Here is a 20,272-nt window from a genome sequence, read left to right on the forward strand (position 1 = left end):
TAAGTGTTCTCTCAACACATAAACACAATAAAGTGTGAGTATGTCTAGATTGCGTAGATTAACACTAAGTTTTAGAGTAGCTTAACCAATGTTGAACACAATAAATTGCTCATTTTTGTGTTTGTAGAAAGACCACTGATGACCCTTATGGAGTAGCCATGAATGGTGTTGATTTTGACATAACCAGACATATTCGAGAGTACCAGCTAATATCATCATAAGAGCATTTAGGTAAGAGATAGGACTATTTGTTACTTTTTTCTCTAGTCCTGAAGGTTTGCCCGAAGATTCAGTTACCATTGTCCTTTTTTACAGATATTCTTTAACAACAGCAAGGTCGGGTCGACCCAGTTGCACTACCTCCTCCCCTTTTTCCTGTTTCTTTGGAGATCACCATGATAGTGGTAAGACACAGTGATTTCCCCCCTTTTTGACAATTAGTATAAATCACACATACAAGGAGTACAGATATCGTATGAGTCTTTTCTTTGTTCTTTTTACCTTTTAGAATACTGTGTACTATTGATCAACAGATCAGGTCTGTAGTATTTACACAAGACCAGAACATTTCTGGAGCTTTTTACCTATAAGGTGATTTGTCAAGCTTAAGGTGCTTTTGATCTCAGTTGTAACGATATGTAATACATGGATTATGACTTGAAATTGTCAAATTGACACTATTTATATGTCAAATTACAGTAAAACATTACATATTAGAACCCCTGATGAAGAGGGCACCAGCTCAAAACACATTGGTTTCCCATTAAAGTAGCATCTGTGAAGAACAAAGGAACATGTTGGAATTGTTTCTTTCTCAAAACTAACTTATTTTGATTACAAATATTTTACTGTTTACAACTTCACTACAAATTGTCTGTTATACATATCCATGACTTCTTGTTATAATAGTTTGGCTGAGTTCTGGCCATTGAGAGTGTGGAGAGTGTGCAGGGGACGGGAGTTCCCACATCTTGGGAACTTTTGTTTTGCATTGCTTACTTTTACGGTCCATGTGCCAGGACTGTTTATTGTCCCCTGCACCCTAAGTGTTTTCAGTTATTGACTAAGATAACTAATTCTGTTTTACATACATTTCACACTCCAAATTAGGTGTGCATTGTGGATCACTTTTGCTCAAACCCTGGATGTTCTCATCTCTTCAGACATCCCCCTCTCTAACCCTCTCACCACACCTCTTTTTTGGATTGACCACTTTCTGCTCTCCTCATACCTGAAACACTCTGTCCCTCAGGCTAAACCTAACCCAGCACTGCCACCTACCTTCTCATTCATTCGTCCCATGAAGCGTGTGTCAGTATATGCCTTTGCCGCTACTTTCTCTCCTCCACCTGTATGTGCAGCTGACTCACACTTTGACACAGCCCTCTCTAACCTTCATCTTTCCATCTCCAACACTCTGGACGTCCTTGCCCCTGTCATGAGAATCAGTCTGAAGCCTACCTCCAAGTGCAACTCTTGGTTTGACTCCGACCTCGCCGCCCAAAAATGAAAGTGCAGGGTGGCTGAGAGGAAGTGCAGGCTTTCGGGCACATTCTCTGACAAAGTGGCCTGCCGCCGGCTTCAAAGGCAATACAGACTCTCTGTCCTGTCCAAGAAGAGAGTCTACATCCATGCCCGCATCTCTGGGGCCTTTAACAACACGGCCAAAATCTTTAAAATCTGCAAGGAGCTGGCCAACCCTTCTGTAGACTCCTCCTCTCCTGTTCCCTCCCAGTCCCTCTTCACGGCTCTGGCTTCTCACTTCACCACTAAAGCTCAGGACATTCTGTCCTCGCTCTCCTCTGCCTCTATCTCTCCCTCTACCTCTCTCTGTCCAGCTATTGGCGGCATTCCCTCTCCTCCTTTCTCCTCTTTCTCTCCAGCAACACCTGACGATGTTTCCAGACAAGTCCGATCTATGAAAGTGTTGTCCAAACAGGTGCCTCCCTGGTCCTCCAGAACCATCAACAACCACATTGACACCCTCGCTCCAGCCTTGGCCAATTTCTGCAATCATTTTTTTGTCACTGGATCCTTCCCCTCTCTCCTCAAGCATTCCTGTGTGTACCCCCTCGAGCCCACCTGTCAGGAAAAATATTGCCCAATCTCTAGCACTCCTTTCCTGGGCAAACTCTTGGAAAAGCTGGCCATCTCCCAGCTTACTCTACACACTGAATCCATTGGTTATTTCCATGACCATCAGTCTGGCTTCAGAGCAGCCAGAGGCATGGAAACCGCTCTCCGGAACACCCGTGAAGATCTGCTCACTAATCTTGCCTCTAGCCTTCCTTCTGTCCTCATCCTCCTTCACCTTTCTTATGCCTTTGACACAGTCAATCATGACAACCTGAACAAACATCTCAGTGAGAACCTGGGCATCACGGATCAGACCCTGAATTGGTTGACCTCCTTCCTCTGGGAACAACCCTCCCAGTTCTAACTTGGGTCCTTTCTCTTCACCACCTCTCTCTCCACATGTAGACTGCCCCAGGGCTCTAACCTCTCACCCTGGCTTTTCAATGGCTACTTGGCCACTTTGGCTCACTTGATCTCTTCACAGACGTTCCGCCGGTTACAGCGGGCTCGTCAGAGTTATCCCTATTGTTACTCCCTCTTGGGTTTTGATTTACACTCGTACTTGGGTATCTCGGAACGGAGGCACAGCGTTACGATAGGGGCCTTGTTGCTTCGGCGCTTAGACTGTGTGACACAGGACGAGTATTACTACTTTTTTTTGGGGTGACACTTCTTCTTGCCATCTTGTCCCCTCTTCCTTGAGCGGACTTGGCTTCCCCTCCGCACTTTCTGCCCATATGGCGACCATATGATTATTTAGAGGTTTTTTACCATTAGGTCTCTTTCACCATTTCTATCTCTAATTATCTAGGGAAGGCACCTCTGCCGTTCTTCGGCTCAGATAGTCGCTTTGTTTTGGCGCATCTCCGGCTTTTTGAGAGCTACCCATGGCGCTCTTATGGATATCTATATTTGTTTATCCTAGGTTGGACCGGATTCCGGACTCCTACTTCCTACTACCACTCAGTAGAGAGCACCCACAGGCATCACTAGAGGTATTTATCCCCTCTATTTGTGATACCTTTGTTCATAGTCAGAACCGGCAACTCCATTTGCTATTTGTTAGCTCATCTCTTGCCTTGTTTGTTTGTTTTTTACCCCACAGATGCCAAGAAATATTCTGATATTAATATTTGTCTGTTGATTAGAATTATTTGGTTACGTTGTCATTTATGTTTCTCCTGATGAATGTTCCATACCTAGTTTAGGAACTGAAACATGTCGAGCCAACACTCTGGATTGTTACCAGAGTGACCAATTTGCTGACACATTTAACCCTAATTAACTTTGGGTGCGTAAAACTGTATATAAAACGTACCGCTTGGTGTTCGGTGTGTTTACTCTTGACACACTGGCAACTAGCTATTGAAAGCTTGTCACGTAACTGTTGTCCATGTCCTTTGTTTGTGGTGTAGATTTTCAAAATGTATGTACATATTGTGGACCGTATGATTTAATTTGTTTTTAAAAATCTGTGATTCATTAAATCTGATATTAATCATTTTTAATTACGACGGGTCCTTGTTGAGATACTCCAATATTATGAGTTCTGTGTACATGTGGCATCTATATTAACTAGCTCTGTCTCCTTTGTAAATAATGGATTACTGTCCTCCCGGACCTAGATAGAGTATACGTTGTTAACTCTCTATAGTCAACGGTATACCGGGCTTCCTCCCCATATAAGTTGTTCCCCCTATTCTCCACCCTCTGCAACTAATCCAGAACGGGACTACAAACTTGTCCTTGGCCTCAAACCCAGTGACTGTATCTCTCTAGCCCTGGAATCTCTCCACTGGCTCCCGGTGGCTGCAAGGATCAAGTTCAAGACCCTCTGGATCATCCACAAGACTTTCTGGGGCCGGGGTCCCCACTTCATCCAATGTTTTCTTCCAAAATATCTTCCTTCTTGAGCCCTTCGTTCAGCTACCTCAAATTCTCTGAGGGTCAGAAGCTTGTCCAGGCAGAGAGCGGGAATAGATCTCTATCCTCTGCAGGTGCCTCCCTCTGGAATGGCATCCCTGCCCCTCTCAAACAAAAGCCAGACCACCTGAAGTTCCAGAAGCAACTCAAGACCTTCCTTTTCTCCTCTGCTTTCTCTGTCTCTGTCCCCTGCTGACATACCTGTCTCCTGCGTCGACTGGTTGCTTGGCTACCCTCAGAGTCCACTCGGTACCAGGTTCGTCCATGATCAGTCTCCCCTGCACTGCCTCAGAGCCTACCATGCACTTAGGGGCTTTTACTGTTACCCACAGTCCCCTTCCTCCTTGCGCTGACCTAGAGCTGCACTGCCATAGCTGCACTTTACTCAGAGCAATGCTGCCCTGATTGCAATTCCCCCTTCTCTCTCCCTGGCACTTCCCTCGCCTCCCTTCCCCTGCGCTTTATGTCTTCGCACTTGCACAATCTGAATTACACAAGGCCTAGTAAGATCGTAGCGTTGTCCTCCCTTGTCCTGCTGCGCCTCGAAACACTTGTGCACAGGTGCGTTGTAAATGACATATCAAATCACATACCATGCCTGTTGGTGCTCTCCTTCTTCTTCTCTTCATTCTTTGTGGGCCTGAGATCGCTTTGAAACCTTAACGGTACTAGTGCCTTACAGCTCCGTTAAATAGAACTAGAAAGACTAGGAGAGACTTTTAGCAGATTAAAAGACACTCTGTCTTCCGTCTCACCTAATCATGATCGTTTTTTAAAAAGCATTAATTTTACTGAACGATGCTTCTCAGGTGAGGTTCAGGGCTGTTCTTTCACAAGAACATCATGGGGTTCAACCGCTGATGTTATACATCAGCAGAAAGTGATTACCTTGGTTACAAGCTTATGCCATATAGAGCTGGAATGCTTTGCAATCAAACTGGCCATTGAAGCACTGAAATGTTATCCGACAGAACGTACATTGAAACGGATCATTGACCATGGATCTATGGCCTGGATGACTACCCCCACCTAATGGGATAGTTTCTTTCCCTACAACCACAAACAGCTCCCACAGAGAAGGCTGGTTACAAGCCAACGCAGATTTATACCGTCGGTTCCCCATTAACACCCCTTCAGGGGGCTCTGAGGAAATGGAGGAGGTAAATGATAAAGTTCCTCGCCTGGGGGGGGGGGAGTTGTTTGGGTGGTCACATGGGCCGGGTACCACCTCCTGTGATAGCTAGGACCGGAGAAGATAAATGGGCTCACCCTCTGCCTCCCCCCTCCCGCACCCTACCCAAAGTGCTGAATCTGAGGAAGGGTACTGTCACTGGGTCTTTTATAGCTCAGTGAAAGCCCCTTTCAAAGATGCCCATATGTTTAATGTTAATTAGAGCCACAGTGGTCCCATGAATAGTGCTTCCCTTTTGAGGTGACCAGCAGTGCACAGGATGTATGAAGAAATGACTTTAACTGAAAGGCACAGTGGGTAAGAGCTGTTTGCATTCTGAGAGAGACGATTGCTGCAGCTCCTAGACAGTAGAAGTCTGCACAAGGGCCATCTCCAATAGGCATCCAGTGTGCATTTGTCAGAACAAAGATGGAGGATCGACCTGAAGTAGCCTTGGTCTCCAAAATGGTCTCTAACGCTGAAAACACAACAGAGAGGTATTGCAAACAGGCGATTCAAGTCCTGGAGGATTACAGATCGAATCCTTTTAACACGGAAATCATGTAGTTTTGTATTTCTCTCTTTTGTCTCATTTGTTTTTATCTATCTTTCGCTGGTCCACCTCTTTCTTTCGCCGCTGTGGCATATTTTCGTTTTGTGGAGCATTTGACTGCCACAAACTCCCTCCTGGAGCTGTGCACCTCAGACTGCCTGTCGGGTTTTGCAAACACAGTTACTCAATGAAAAGCCAGGTTTTAAGCCATTTGTTAAAGCTCAGATGTACTTTGCTAGCTATTCATGGTTATTTTTGATCCTAACATGGCAATGTATTTTTCCTACTGGTAAATTAGAAGAAAGTTATCCTACATGACGTCAGAAGATGCTCACTTTGAACATTTTTTCTTCTATGCAGACCAATGTGTGCAGCTGTAAACAACGCCCAGACTTCGCCACTACAGGACAATGGGAAGTCATCACAGAGACCGAGGGGATAAAGAAGTCAGAGATCTTTGATGCAATCTTGGTGTGCAGCGGCCACCATACCTTCCCAAACATGCCACTAGATTCTTTCCCAGGTATGTTCCATTTAGCTAAAGTCCTAAACCTGCTCTGTCCATTGCGACTGAATGGTAACCCCATGTAGATACAATGAGGGGCTTCTTGAATGGAATATAGACTTCACTTTTATAGTACACGGTAGACATCTTTGGACCCCTCAGGAGGAAACATGTAGCCCTCAGTATGTGAGTTTGAGCTATATAGCCTAGGCGGAGTGTTTGGGAGTGTTCCTTGTGTTTGGTACTCTTGTGGATTGCTGTGGTGTGGAGTACCTCTACTATTTCCATTGGAAAGGAGGAGTGAACAGTTGAAATCCCCCTACTCACGCGGAGCGTCGTAGAGTGTCTGGGAGTGTTTCTTGTGTTCAGTACTCTTGTGGATTGCTTTGGTTTGGAGTACCTCTACTATTTCCATTGGAAAGGAGGAGGAGGGAACAGTTAAAATCCCCCTACTCGCGCAGAGCATCGCAGAGTGTCTGGGAGTGTTCCTTGTGTTCGGTACTCTTGTGGATTGCTGTGGTGTGGAGTACCTCTACTATTTCCATTGGACAGGAGGAGGAGTGAACAGTTCAAATCCCCCTACTCATGTGGAGCGTTGCGGAGTGTCTGGGAGTGTTCCTTGTGTTCGGTGTGGGTGGTGAGAGCGGTGAAAATGGACCCGCTCATAGCCCATACACTCCTGCTACAGTCATTGACTCCCCTGATGCGAGCGGGATTAAAGCGGTTTCAGTCGGCTCACGTGGGGGCGGGGGGATGACATGTTAATACAAAAGCTGTAAAGGATTTTACGGTACGTGATCTGCATATGGCAAGCAACTTTGGTCAACACCCTCTCCCCCTACCTTTGCCTTTACCCTTATCCTCTGATCTCGTTCCCCCCACCCCCTCCATACTTTTCTCCACACTCTTTGTGCCTTCAGCGGCCTCTGACTTTTCTGACTCCAGCACCTTGTGCCCAGCCGCTCTGACCCCCCGAGTACCTACCGCAGTCAAGTCGCAGGGATGCGCCATCGCTCTTGCTGTTCCTGCTGCGGCCGTTTGCTGTTTGCGGGAGGGGACGCTGCGGTCGAGTGTTTCGCAGTCTGTCTCCTGGAGGGAAGCGAGGTTGGTACGCGGACTGCATTTTTTGAAAGTACATGTGTGCCCTTCACTATCTCTTCAAGACCCGTCTGGGACTTCACTAAACAGACAGAGGGCTGTAAAAATGTTTTAAAATCAGATTCTTATCATATAGTGGGGGAACCGTTTAGGAAAGCACAAATAACAGCCTCTTTAACTGCACCTCCCCCTTCTCTCAGGGTACTTGCGTGGCGTGTGCTGCAACTGATTAACAGATCACATAAAATGGACAAAAAAGAGAAGGGTGCAGGAAAGGACTTGATCCTGAACGACCAGCAAAAATCATCCAAAAATCATCAACTTTGCCTAGAGGCTGAGGCATGTGCTGAGATTGACTCAATTTCCCATGTTAGCCCGAAAATATCTACAGTATGTCATGAAAATACAATCCAGAAACTAGATGAAGAAGTCTTTCTGGCAGCTAACGATTTATCAAGTGATCCATCAAGTGTGGGTCTGCAAGAACAAAAGGACCCCCACAACGAAAGGCGAAATTTGCTGTTTCTTGGGGATAAGCTAATCGAAGATCTTAAAAAAATAAATGCAAAGTTGATCGTCCCTTCGTTGCAGAATAAGAAAACAGCAAACAACTATAAAATGACAAGCTCCCTATTTGAGCCTAAAGAAGCAAGAAACGCTACAAGTTATAAACAGATTGAAAGGCGCTCTGGGGAGCAAAGAGTACCTTTAAATGTTTACCGCCCAAATAAACGTAGAAGGATTGCATCCAGTACTAGCCCAAGTACTGTAGTCTGCTCACAGAACAGAAAGAGACAAAGTACTTCTGTACAAAAAAAACAAAACACGACACACTTAAAAGCAAAGAAAAATAGAAAAAGTGAGAACATCGCTAGGAGGGGTCTCATATCTGACTCCACTGAGACAAGTGAAGACAGTTCCACAGATTCAGATTCATCCATAGCTGAAAGAGAATTTCCTAAAGAGAGACGGCAAAATAATATGAGAAAACAAGGCAGTTTACAATGTGCGGTTGATCCCCAAACAGATTGTTTCGAATTAGTAGAACAAGCGATCAACCAGCTTAGACCAAACATAATTTCAGCACTAACAATAACTGTTGCACCACTGATAAAGCTCTATGAACATTTAAACGAGAGCTTCAAAGATCAAATTACCTTGATGGCACTAATCAATTCCAAATTAATAAACATGGAGCTTTTACAACAGGAGGTGAAAATTCACGCATTGAATAATCAAATGAACAACGAAGCCTTTGTTGCACAAGTAAAGGATCAATAAAAAAATAGTGCTGAAGATAAAGAACATCTGGCTGAAGTGGCACGAGAGGCACTAATTATTCTTTAAAAAAAAAGCAACTGCTCAATGAAGTAAACCAGCCACATTGAAATGAGGGAGATGTTGTACCACCTGATGGATCAAGAGTTGAGAACGTGTTCACTAATGAGCAAACTGCAAAAGGAGCGACAGTTACTAGTCCAGTAATCGCTAATACAGGTAAACAACAAATGCACTCTGAAATTGCAATTGAGTCATCAATAGAGACCATTATTGATCTATCGGATTCTGCTGAGAGTGCTAATGAGAAACAGTTAGATGTTGTGTCTACCGCAAAACCATCCAGAAATGAGATTCAATTAACTGATATATATCGACGAAGAGGCAGAACTTAGCTGACCATCGACCTCAGCAAATGCTGATGATGTCACAGGAACTACGTCACCCCATGTTGAAACCTATCCAGTGACAACACTTGAAAAAAAGGATACGTTTGACAAAACTAAAAGAGAAATAATGATCAAAGGTGGCAGAAATGACAAACTGACTACCAAACAAACAAAGAAAACGAAAAACATGCCAAATAGGAAGAAAGAAAATTCTAAAAATTCCTGTAAATTTTTACGAAACATCAAATCATTAAATGTAATGATTCAAACAGCCCCAAGTAATTTGTGATTAAGTCCCAGGGTGTTAAAAACTCCAGTGGTGACTGAAAAATCAGCGAATCCATAGGAAAACAGAAATAAACAAGTGATCATCTCTGAAATTGAGGAAGTTGATGACGATCAAATCATAGAAGATCGGGCAAACTTGTCTACATATGAGTCTAACAGTGGGGATTTAACACAGGATGAAGAAGAATATGCTGAGCAAAACCTGATGTTAGATTGGCACAGTAGCAGTGAACCGAGGACAACACAAACTGAAAAAATGACTCAGTCAAGAACTTTCACTATGGTGGTTACACCTGAGAAAGAAAAAAAACTGAGTATCCAAATTCAAGAACCAGAAGAAAAATCAACAATTCAAAAAAAGTGCTTGATGCTTGATGAAAGATGGGTATCATCTAGCCTTGAATCTTCTGAAGGTTTCGACCACCTGCAGGCCAAACTATTAGATTCAAAATCTGTTAGCAGAGTGTTAAAAAATGGTGATGCAGTGAGTGGTAAACGGCCCCCTAACAATAAAGGAAGAGATATTGTAAGGAAAGATGAATCCAAAGAAGATTGGAGATAAGATAAGCCAGTGCCCTTTGATAGACAGAATCAGTCGACAAAGAAACAGCAGGACGTAACCTCAAATTTCTGTCTACTATTAGAAAGGAATTTTCAATCCAAAGATGGGCTAATCTTAAATAGGTATAATGTCCTGCGACTCTTGAACCACATTCCACAACTGCGTTCTATAACAACGAACAACATAAAAACAGTGGAATTTATACAAGATGCAATAACTGATCGTGTGCTGTTGCATATTTATTCAAGAGCTATTAGAGCCATCATTGTCGAAAACATTTCTGAAGTCCACGCTTTGAGATTCGGAATAACTGAACCATGGGTTGTCACCTCATGCAAAAATAAAGACGCCACCAAACCAACTATCCAAAAGAACTGCGGAGATCAACTTGCAAAAGAAAGCAACTCTGAATCAAAAAGTACAATTTGCAAGAGCGACGAAGGGCACAGATGAAGATCATGATTTGCACTCTTGTGATGAGGCCAGGACAGAACAAAAAAAACAGATTAAAATTATGTTTGCCTGCAAAGAAAAGAATGACCAGATGCAAAGTACCAGCAACAACAGACAGGGTAAAGACGACAATGGGAAAAGTTGGAGTTGGGTGTCCTCTTTACTAAACTCTCAACATAACAAATAATGCCAGTTCAAAAGGGTATTGCTGCAGGCCTTACTGATGGGTACTTGGAATACAAGAGGCTTCACCCATCTGTTTAACAACAGTCTTGGAGGTATAGAAACTTTACATATTATTTGCCTGCAAGAAACTTGGCTTCTTATCTTACTCAACCCATAGTGGAACCCGGCCATTAAGCAGGCGAAGGGAAGACCAATGGCAGGTCTATTGACTTTAGTAAAATTAAAATATGGGCTGAGAATTATAAACTCAGTAAACCTGACTCCATATATCCAATATGTGAATATCGAAATTAAGAAAGAGAAAGTGTAAGATAATGTTAAACTAGATGTTATCAATCTATACTGGCAGCACAACGCCTCTGACGATTGGCTATACTTGGATACAATAAGAGATCTAATAGATTCAATATTGATTAGTGAGAAGAAGGCCAAAATTATACTCTGTGGCGATCTCAACATGGAATGTTTAAAAGTACAAAATGCCATGGTCTTATCATGCATAAAACCAGATTCAATGAAAAATCATCTGCTAGCTACATGGGAAGAAGAGATGGAAGCCTGAGGAATGACAATGCTAAATGGAAACCTTACAGGGGCTATTTCTCCAAAACCGACCTGGAAAAATGAGAAATCTAAAATGATCCTTGATTACTTCTATGCTCCGGAAAACCTGTTGAGAAACATTACGGAGTTAAACGTAATTGACATGCAATACAGTGACCATGATCTGATTAAAATTACTCTGCAAGGATTGAATATGAATAATGAGTTGAGATGGAATTATGATATCTCCATTACCCCGGGGAGAAATCATCTAAAACTGGAAGAGCAACAGATTATGACAATGGCAAAACGGTTGTCTGGTGAAAATTTAAAAGAAATATTAGATCAAATAGAATATCCTGCTTTATTACAAGCCTATACTTCAACATCAAAAGAAGGCAAGTAAGAAAACTTTAAGAAGAAGCATGTGTACGACAGAGACGTAGTCGAAAAAGAAACGTGAACTACGAAAAACTATCAGGACCTTGCAGAAAAATACGGCCATAGATTATTTGAAACAAAAAAGCAAAGCTCAAAGAACCTACAAAACTGGCTGCGCTTGCACAAAAGTATTATAGTCCCGAACGACGCTGAACATTTTTTACAAATCTTGTCATCTTAAAATGCCCGCTTGTTTTGGGAAGTGATTAACAACGTGGCTTTTCCACAACAAGCTATTCAAAACAACATGGTGACAGAAACAAAATGGATAGAACATTTTGTAAACCTTTTTACCAAAAGCACTGACAGCGAATATCGTGAAAGAAATTCACCTTCAACCTGGGACATCACCATTTGTAAGATAGATATCTTTGAAAACATCAAAAGGTTGTGCTCGTCCAGAGCCCCCGGACCAGATGGCCTCACAAACCAGATAATAAAGCTGCATCCAGATGTGTGGTTTGAATTTTGTTACATCTTGTTCAAAAATATCATCAATGAAAAAAGAATTCCGGACTCCTGGAAATGTGCAATAATCGTGCCTGTGTTCAAAAAAGGACTAAGAACCGACCAAAATATTACAGGACGATTGCCCTTTTAGTAGTGGGGAAAATCTTTGCAACCCAACTATTATTACAACTGACAGAGTGGATAAAAGTGGCAGGAATTGCAGATGATCGACAAACTGGTTTTATGAAGGGTGTCGGATGCAGACTAACTCTATTATTAATTAATTTACTAAAAATGGAGGCCATAAGGAAAAAATCTAAAATATATTTAACCTTCATAGATTTAGCTCACGCGTTCGACAGCATCAACCGTGAGCTTCTATGGACAAAATTTAGTAAATGGGGATGTCCAGGTAGCTTACTTGCCGCAATTAAATAACTTTACTCTGGCACTACGATAAGAGTCAGACTAGACCTGCACGGAATCCTTTCATCAGCCATTAAAACAACAAGAGGAGTGAAACAGGGCTGTCCGCTTGGAGCAGCTCTATTCAGTGCATTTATCTCAGACATAGAAAGAGCTTTGAAAACAACAAGATCATTCCCTCCCAAAATAAATGGACATAGACTTGGACACATAATATATGCTGATGATATTGTGTTAATTGATGTAACTCCGATCGGTTTGCAGAGAAAATTGATGGCACTAAAAGAGTATACAGATGCAAATGGTCTTGTGATTAATCCAATGAAAACCGAGATATTGGTACTTCAAAACCTAGTGGGATCAAGAAAGGGGAGAAAATTCAGTTGGAAAATTGAAAAAAAAACCTATCCGGCTCACAATGGAAACCCAGTACTTGGGAGTGATGATAAACTCATGTATCAATGATGACAATATGGTTCAGAACATTTGACGGAAGTCCAAAGCCTTGGCAGCCCAGGGGGTCGTAATAAATAAGAAGCACTGGAAATTTATTGTGAAACCAACAATCGAATTCTAAAAAGCAAAAGTTATCCCAGCATTGATTTTCGGTGGTGAGGCAATGTTAGGCTGCCCGACAGGGATATGGTCCTGGTGTGAAAACACATTCTGGAGCAAAGTTCTATCACTGCCCAGAGGGACCCCAATTGCTTGTATTAGACACAAGCTCGGATTAACCTCAATCAATGCAAAGGTGATGTGGAACATGCTGACAGTGTATAGGAAATTACTTGGAGCTAACAACCTTCCACAATATCGAATCTTGCGCAGCGATGCAAATCATCCCGAGGAGTCAATTTTGAGTATGTGGAAACAAACCTGTACGAACACATTAAATCAACTACAAGCTTACCAATTACTATTGATCCAAAATCCAAATGAGGTAAAAAAGAAATTATGGAACCAGGGTTGGTGTGAAAATTAAGAACAAAGATCACTTCACAGATGTATGGCCCAAGTCGCCTTTGAAGCACGAGCAGTGAACACCCTCCCAAAATATCTTCAAAACTTTCCATGCAATAAAAAAAGAAATACCTTCTTGAAATTTCGTATGAATCGTTCCAAACAAAAACAGTCATGAACATAAGAAGTAAAGATAAAGTTTTAGACGAAGAATGTAGATTTTGTAAAACAGAAAAAGAAACGCTAAAACATCTGGTGTTATATTGCAAAAAACTAAGAGAGCTAAGAACCACTTACTTGGCACATGAAATTTTAAAGAGGCTGCATTTAGATGGCGAAGATTGGTGGAATGTAATCTCAAATGGAACTGATTTGAAACTAATTTTTGCTTTAACATTTTATCTAGAAAAACTGGAAGGCATTATGGCAGAACATCATTGAGTATAACATAGTTAAGTTCACAAAATCCTATTAAACAAGGATAATTTGGTAAACTCAATGATATAAAAGACTAATTTAGTTGGAAACTAAAAGACCGATTGGACGCTGTTGAATAGCCTTGGGAAGTTTATGAATGCATGAAAATGTTTTTCTTTTTTTTATTATGTTTAATGTTTTAAAAGTTTACAATGAACTATATAAAATAAAAATAAAATAAAAATATAGCCTGTTTCCTGCCTCAAGGTCCATAGTTTTCATACATTGCTACAATGTACTACGAGTGTAGTCACTATTTCCAATTTATGCGGACTGTATGCGTGTGTGTGTGTATATCTATCTTTATTTACATATATTTGAGAAAAGGGTATTTAAATAGAGCCAAGTTTAGTGTTTCCCCCAATGTAAACAAAGTGCATAAAACTACAAAGAAAAACTTAATTCATGCTCTACCACTACTTCACAAGACTCACATTAACTATAGCATGGATGTAGCAATACTGAAGAGGCTGTCGCGACCCTTCAAAACCATGTGATTGTGCTGGCAGGGGCAACAAAGGTCCCGTGAGCAAGAGCGGAAGATGCAGAGTGCCGCTCCAGGAGATGCAACATACACGTATTCTGGGCATCTCAAACGGAAAAGAGGGGTGCAACATGGAACTCTATCCGGAAAAACTCATGACTGATAAAATGGGGGTTAAAGGCATGTCAAGATGGTTCACGATCGAGAGGGCGCACCAGATCCCGGGCAGGGCACCACCAGTGAGGGCTCTTCCCTGTGCAGTAATCGCAAAACAGTTTAATTTACGGGACCTGGATACAAAACTCCAGGATGCTAGGAGAAGAGGGGTAAATGCGATCGATGACACCATACTCCTGATATTTCCTGACTTCTCTCAAGAGATGCAAAGACAGCAAAAATCCTATGAAGCTGCGAAGAGAAAATTGAGGATATGAATGTAAGATACACAATGTTCTACTCGGCCAAGCTCAAGGTCCTAACGGATAAAAGATCCTTCTTTATCACTAGCCCGGAAGTGGTATGGGACTGGATAGACACCTTGGATGGCCAACATATGAACAATGGCAGGCGGAGGGACATGGCATTCGTGCCCAACAGGAACAATGACCACGGACAATAGCCCAGATTCCGAGAAAGGAGAGGACCGGCAAAGTTCTTGTACAGCTGGACGGAACACTGACCCTAAAAGAGGTGGTTGGATGTCATGGTGTAATTGCCACACAGGACACCATCTGACCGGAAAGTGCACAGTGCTCTGGAGATTCATGAGGGGGCCGGCTTGGTGACTGTGGTTTACTATTGCTGACACGGAGGGTGCTGCTTGCAGCAGGAGAATTATTAGAGTGTGGGCTCTCTTCTGTGACCTTTGGCCGAAGGGTAGTAAGGCTGGCATTGTGGCAGGATTAGGAATTGGAGCTGGGGTTATGGCACATTGAGGAAGATGGGAACGGGCGGCATGGGACAGTAGGCACGGTCGACATGATTAGAACTGTAGTAGCAAACCCCGACTTTAGATTTAAGAGTGAATTTTTAATGTTGGGTGACAGATACACACAGTTGTTGGGTTAGTTTTGCTCTGTTTTTCACAAACAGAAATGGTTTCTACAACGGCGAGGATGGCGTGTTGTTATTATTTTGTGGTTTGGGCTCATTGGTCTGGAGCGGAGTCGCTTACTCATTTTTACTTCATAGGTTGAATGTCTGTAATCTCGAATTTTAAGATGGAATGCATGTCTTGGAATGTCAATGGTTAATGTGACAAGATAAAACGAGGAACGGTATTACAAACTTTAAATAGACATAAACCCACCTTCGCATTCCTCCAAGAAACAAATTTGATAGGCACAGAGAACAATTTTTTGGGGAGATCCAATTATAAACTTAATATGCATGCAGGCCTCTCGAGAGGCTCCAGAGGGGTGATGATACTGGTTCGGAAATAGGTGCAATTCACTGTGTCTTCGGTGACCCGAGACACGGGCGGTGGGAGGTGCATACTGGTCATTGTCTCCCTTGGGGGGGGGTTGAGCCTGGGACTGCTCTTTGTGTATGCCCAACCACCACTACAAATGGAATTACTATGCAAGCTTCAGGGGTTATTCGTACAGCACAAGGTAGACCATTGGTTGGTGGGTGGCGACTGATGAACACGATGTTATGAATAAAGGTCCAGACCGAACCCCAAAGCCACAGGGCAGGAAGAAATAATGGAGGCAATGTCATCACTTCAGTCGGGTAAGGCACATGGCCCCAACGGATTCTCAGCTGAACTAGGGAAGGGCTCAGTGAGGAGGTTGGCAATGTTTCAAGTGAGTAAGGAGGCAGGGAAATTACCTGCGGACCTCTGGCAAGCAAAGGTAATAGTCATGCCTAAGAAGGCTAAGCCCCCCATATGATTGCGCTTTGTTTCACCCTATATCCTTGATATGGAATCAAAGGTCTTGGCCAAGGTGTTGGCCACGAGATTGGACAATTTCTTACCAAATTTAATGAATTGAAATCAAAATGAGTTCCTACTGTATAGAGCAACCCACATGAATATTCAGAGACTGCATGTGGCTCTGGATAGAATAGACAACATCTCTGACCCATTGCTATTGTAGCAATTGACTTCGAAAAGGCTTATGACTCTGTTTACTGGGAGGTTGTCTCGGGAGTGATGGAGAGAATGGGATTTGGGCCGCAATTCTTGCAGTAGGTCAAGCTGTTATACACAGAACCTAAGGCAGGGTTTGGGTTAATGGCAGGATGTCTAAACCATTGACATTGACAAAGGGAACATGACAGGGCTACCCTCTCTCTCCAGCACTGTTTATAATGGCCATGTAGCTTTTGGCAGTGGGGCTCTGTGGTGACAGGAAGAGCGGGTGCCATTATATGCCGCCCATCTGCTTTTGTATGTGGGGGATCCCCAGCACTCATTGACCAGAGTAATGGGGATCTTACAGATATACAGATGGTACAGGGATTTACGGGTTAATTGGAATAGGTCCATTTTATTACCAGTATGGTTGGGTCAACTGGCGATTCCTGATGACTGTCCCTTTCGGGTGACAATAGGCTTCTTCCGGTTTTTGGGCACACAGGTCTGTCGAACACCTGTGAAATTTCTGGTCAAGGCTGCCGATATCATTAATGGGGAGGGCAGCGATGTTTGAAATTATGTTGCTGCCCAGATTCTTGTATGTGCTCCAAAATACTCAGGTCAAGTTCCCAGAGAGGGAATTTCAGAAGATTGAAAGTGCACTGCAAAGACTGCTATGGAAGGAATCTCAACTGAGAATTGCTTTACATTGTTTGTACATATCGGTATGGAAGGTGCGAATAGGGTTCCCAGATATCCGGAAGTATTAGGGGGCTTCTCAATTGGTAGTGGTGAATGAATGGCTGAGAGGAGACTTGACTAGTCCCCACATACGGGTGGAACGGATGGGCTGGGCGGCAGGGGCCCATTACAGGTATTACGTGGGGAAGATCAAAATGGTGGAGATGCCTCAAATTTCACAAGTGGTACATGTGTTTAGGGGGGTTATGAAGATGGTTGGATGGGATGGTGTAGTGACCGGGATGACCCTGATATCTCAATTGAGACCTACTGGAACTTATGAAATTGTGCTTCGTGACTCACTGGCATGGGAAGAATATTAGAGTCATGGGTGATGTTCTAGTAGCAGGCCAGATACAGTGGTTTCAGGAATTGCAACAGAATTTCCAGTTGGAAGGGCTAGACAACTATTATTATACCTGTTTCCCACATGCTCTCTGGTCACAGTTCTGCGGGAGCTATGAGTGCCAGGAACAGTCCCCGGTGGAGGCTAAAACACACACAGATCCCATCACTGGAAAGGCGATTTCGACCCTATACCAGCTTCTTGGTAGTCACATGATGCGCCCATTAGCAAACCTCTGACAGAGATGGTAAACAGATGTTGGTCCATTAGAGGCGGAAGAGTGGCAGGAGGCCCTGATGACACCGAAGGGAAATAGCTATCCCGGCTCGCTATCGGCTTATACAAATAAAGATCCGGTATAGGATTTACTATACTGGAGAGTTACTCTGTAAATGGGGTCGAATAACGGGCTCTCACTGCCTACAGTGCTATTCAGAAGAAGGAATGTTTTATCACACAATTTGGGGGTGTCCCAAAATCCAGCGCTTTTGGGCTGCTGTATCAGGACGGATGTCCGCTGTTGTCTCCTGCATGGTGCTGGCTAGTCCACAACTATGTTTTTTGAGGATTTACGGCAAAGCGGAGCCCTCTCGCTATGAAAAATTATTTGTTTCCAATGCCTTGATTGTGGCAAAATAAAACACCACCATGCTATTGGCCGGGGGGGAGAGGGAAGGGGCGGGAAGTTCCTAGGGTGTCCCAGTGGGTGTTGGACATGGATACCTGTATGGCCAGGTAGTAGCAAATGTATTGGTCCTGGGGTTGTCTACCTACATTTCATAAGATTTGAGGTGCATGGGGACATGCAGTGTAATTCAAACAGGGTGAAGTAATCTTGGGATAGTCCGCACTGGGGACGTGAGGTTCTTCTGGTGGTTGGAGAGGGTGGTCAAGCGTTTCTTTGGATCCTGAATGTAGCATTGCAGGCAACATGGGAAGACGGCTCAGATGAACCAATTTTATAGCTGCTGTGTAGTGATTGTTGTTTACCAATTACTTGTTATTGTAAACCAAATAAAAAAAGTTATAGAAAAAACAATAGCATGGGTATGAGCTATCTAATATTTAATCCACAGCAGTATGCCCAAAAGTCTCTAAAAACAAAGTGGACAATGCTGAGATATGCTTCCTGAAAGCATGTTCTTTGTGGTTCTATGGAAAAGTATTATGCAAAAAGCACCTCTTTTTTCAGCATTATAGCATGCTGACAGGCTATAGTAAGCCCGGGCAAAGGTCCGTAACAGGTGTTATCGACCCGCGCCCCAGCTGTGGGCCTGAGTCGAACTGTAAGGGTAAATGATGAGAACCCCTGCCACACAATGGGCCTCATTACGAGGTGGGCGGTAAGCGTTAACGGGCACCAGTAAGGAGACCGGTGCCGGTAGACCCTTACCGCCCTATTCCGAGGTCCCTTAGCGGGTCCCGCCATGGGCACCTGATTTTAGCAGGCGCCCTTAGTGGGAGCCGCTAAGGGACCAGGGAGCTAATAACGGGCCCGCTATCGGCGGGCCCGTTATTAGCTCCATCCCCATTCCCATTGAGCCCTATGGGGGCTCGAATGGGAATGGGGAATGGCTCTCGGAATGGGGACTTACCGGGTCCTCCAAGGTTGGAATGACCCAGTAAGTCCCTATTTCGACAACCCGGACCCGGAATGCAGTAAGGGGGTAGCCATGGTGCTAATAGCAAAACCATCCAGAAATAGCACCATGGCTACCGCCTACCTCGTAATGAGGCCCAATGACTGGTAAGTCAATATAATCTGTCGATAAAGACAAAGGTTGAATTCAAAACAAAGCAGTTGGAGAAGGTGCCTGAACTTGGAGTGAGCTTTGTTGAGTTGAAATGTTGGCCAAGGGAGGGTCTGAGCAGTGAAGTGGAATGTTGGGAGAAAAACAGCACCCATTCTGTCAGTGGTTAGGGCCCTCTGCTGGACCATTGTTTAGTCTGCCAAAATTCAATAGTTGTAGTTAAGAAATATATATTTTTTAAAATTTTATTTGCATTTTTAAAGCGCTCACATAGCCCGGGGGCATCCAGGCGCTGTTACAGGAATATGTCTTAGTTGCGTATCTATAACAGACTTAATACCCAGATGTTTCTAAGCACTGACCCGGGGATCGAACCTGTGTTGCTTCGTGTCGGAGCACGTTGCCGCTGAGTTATCCTCCAGGGGCTATAATGTTGCATTTGGTAGCCATAATGGGTGCTAATGGGCCACCCTCCAAATTAAAATGCCCAATCGCAGGGAGGGCCGCTGATGTAGCCATGGAACACTACCACCTGTTACGACCCACAGTACAAGGCATTGTAGCTATTAGCAGTTTGGGGCAAATGTCTGTGGTGGCGCCATTTTTTTATTTTTTGCTGTGAAAAAGCTGTCCACACAGACTACACAAACTGTTTTTCCCCACGCAAAAAACTGCCGCCAGAGCTCTGTGTCCCTTTTTATATCAGAGCTTATCGTGGCAGCAATAGCAAAGTGGCTGCGGTCAGTCAAAAGATAGGATATCTGGGGTAAGTGGGATGTGGGTTGCAGTGGGCTGGCTGGTAGACAGTTGGAGTGCAGGTTATTGGGCCCAGAAAACAAGGGGTGGGAAGGGCTGGAACGCAAAAAAAAAGATACTCAAGAGAGGAGGTGCTGGCAAAAAGTATTAAACACACACTTTGATCAGCAAATATGCCCAGAAATTCTGGTTGGCTTGGACCCAAACACCAGGTGCCAAAGTAGCTTTGATGTAATGCGTAAGGGACATGATGTGTCTGATAGTTATGCACTCACAGTACATAAGATGTTAGGGTTTGTAGCAATACATATTGGTGGTTGATATATTAAATC

The 20,272-nt window shown here is 43.5% G+C and overlaps 1 protein-coding gene across 3 annotated transcripts in view; it reads left to right on the forward strand.

The window, feature by feature from the left end:
- The window catches only part of LOC138532653 (flavin-containing monooxygenase 5-like), a 723,329-nt gene that overhangs the window by 163,737 nt on the left and 539,320 nt on the right, over positions 1–20,272 (forward strand). For all 3 annotated transcript variants that reach the window (XM_069641081.1, XM_069641083.1, XM_069641082.1), the window contains exon 4: positions 6,084–6,246. In XM_069641081.1, coding sequence (XP_069497182.1) covers positions 6,084–6,246 — 163 coding nt within the window. The remainder of the gene's footprint in view (positions 1–6,083; positions 6,247–20,272) is intronic.

This window comes from Ambystoma mexicanum, chromosome 1q, assembly GCF_040938575.1.
Source record: "Ambystoma mexicanum isolate Mex_15411 chromosome 1q, UKY_AmexF1_1, whole genome shotgun sequence".
NCBI classification, from domain to species: domain Eukaryota; kingdom Metazoa; phylum Chordata; class Amphibia; order Caudata; family Ambystomatidae; genus Ambystoma; species Ambystoma mexicanum.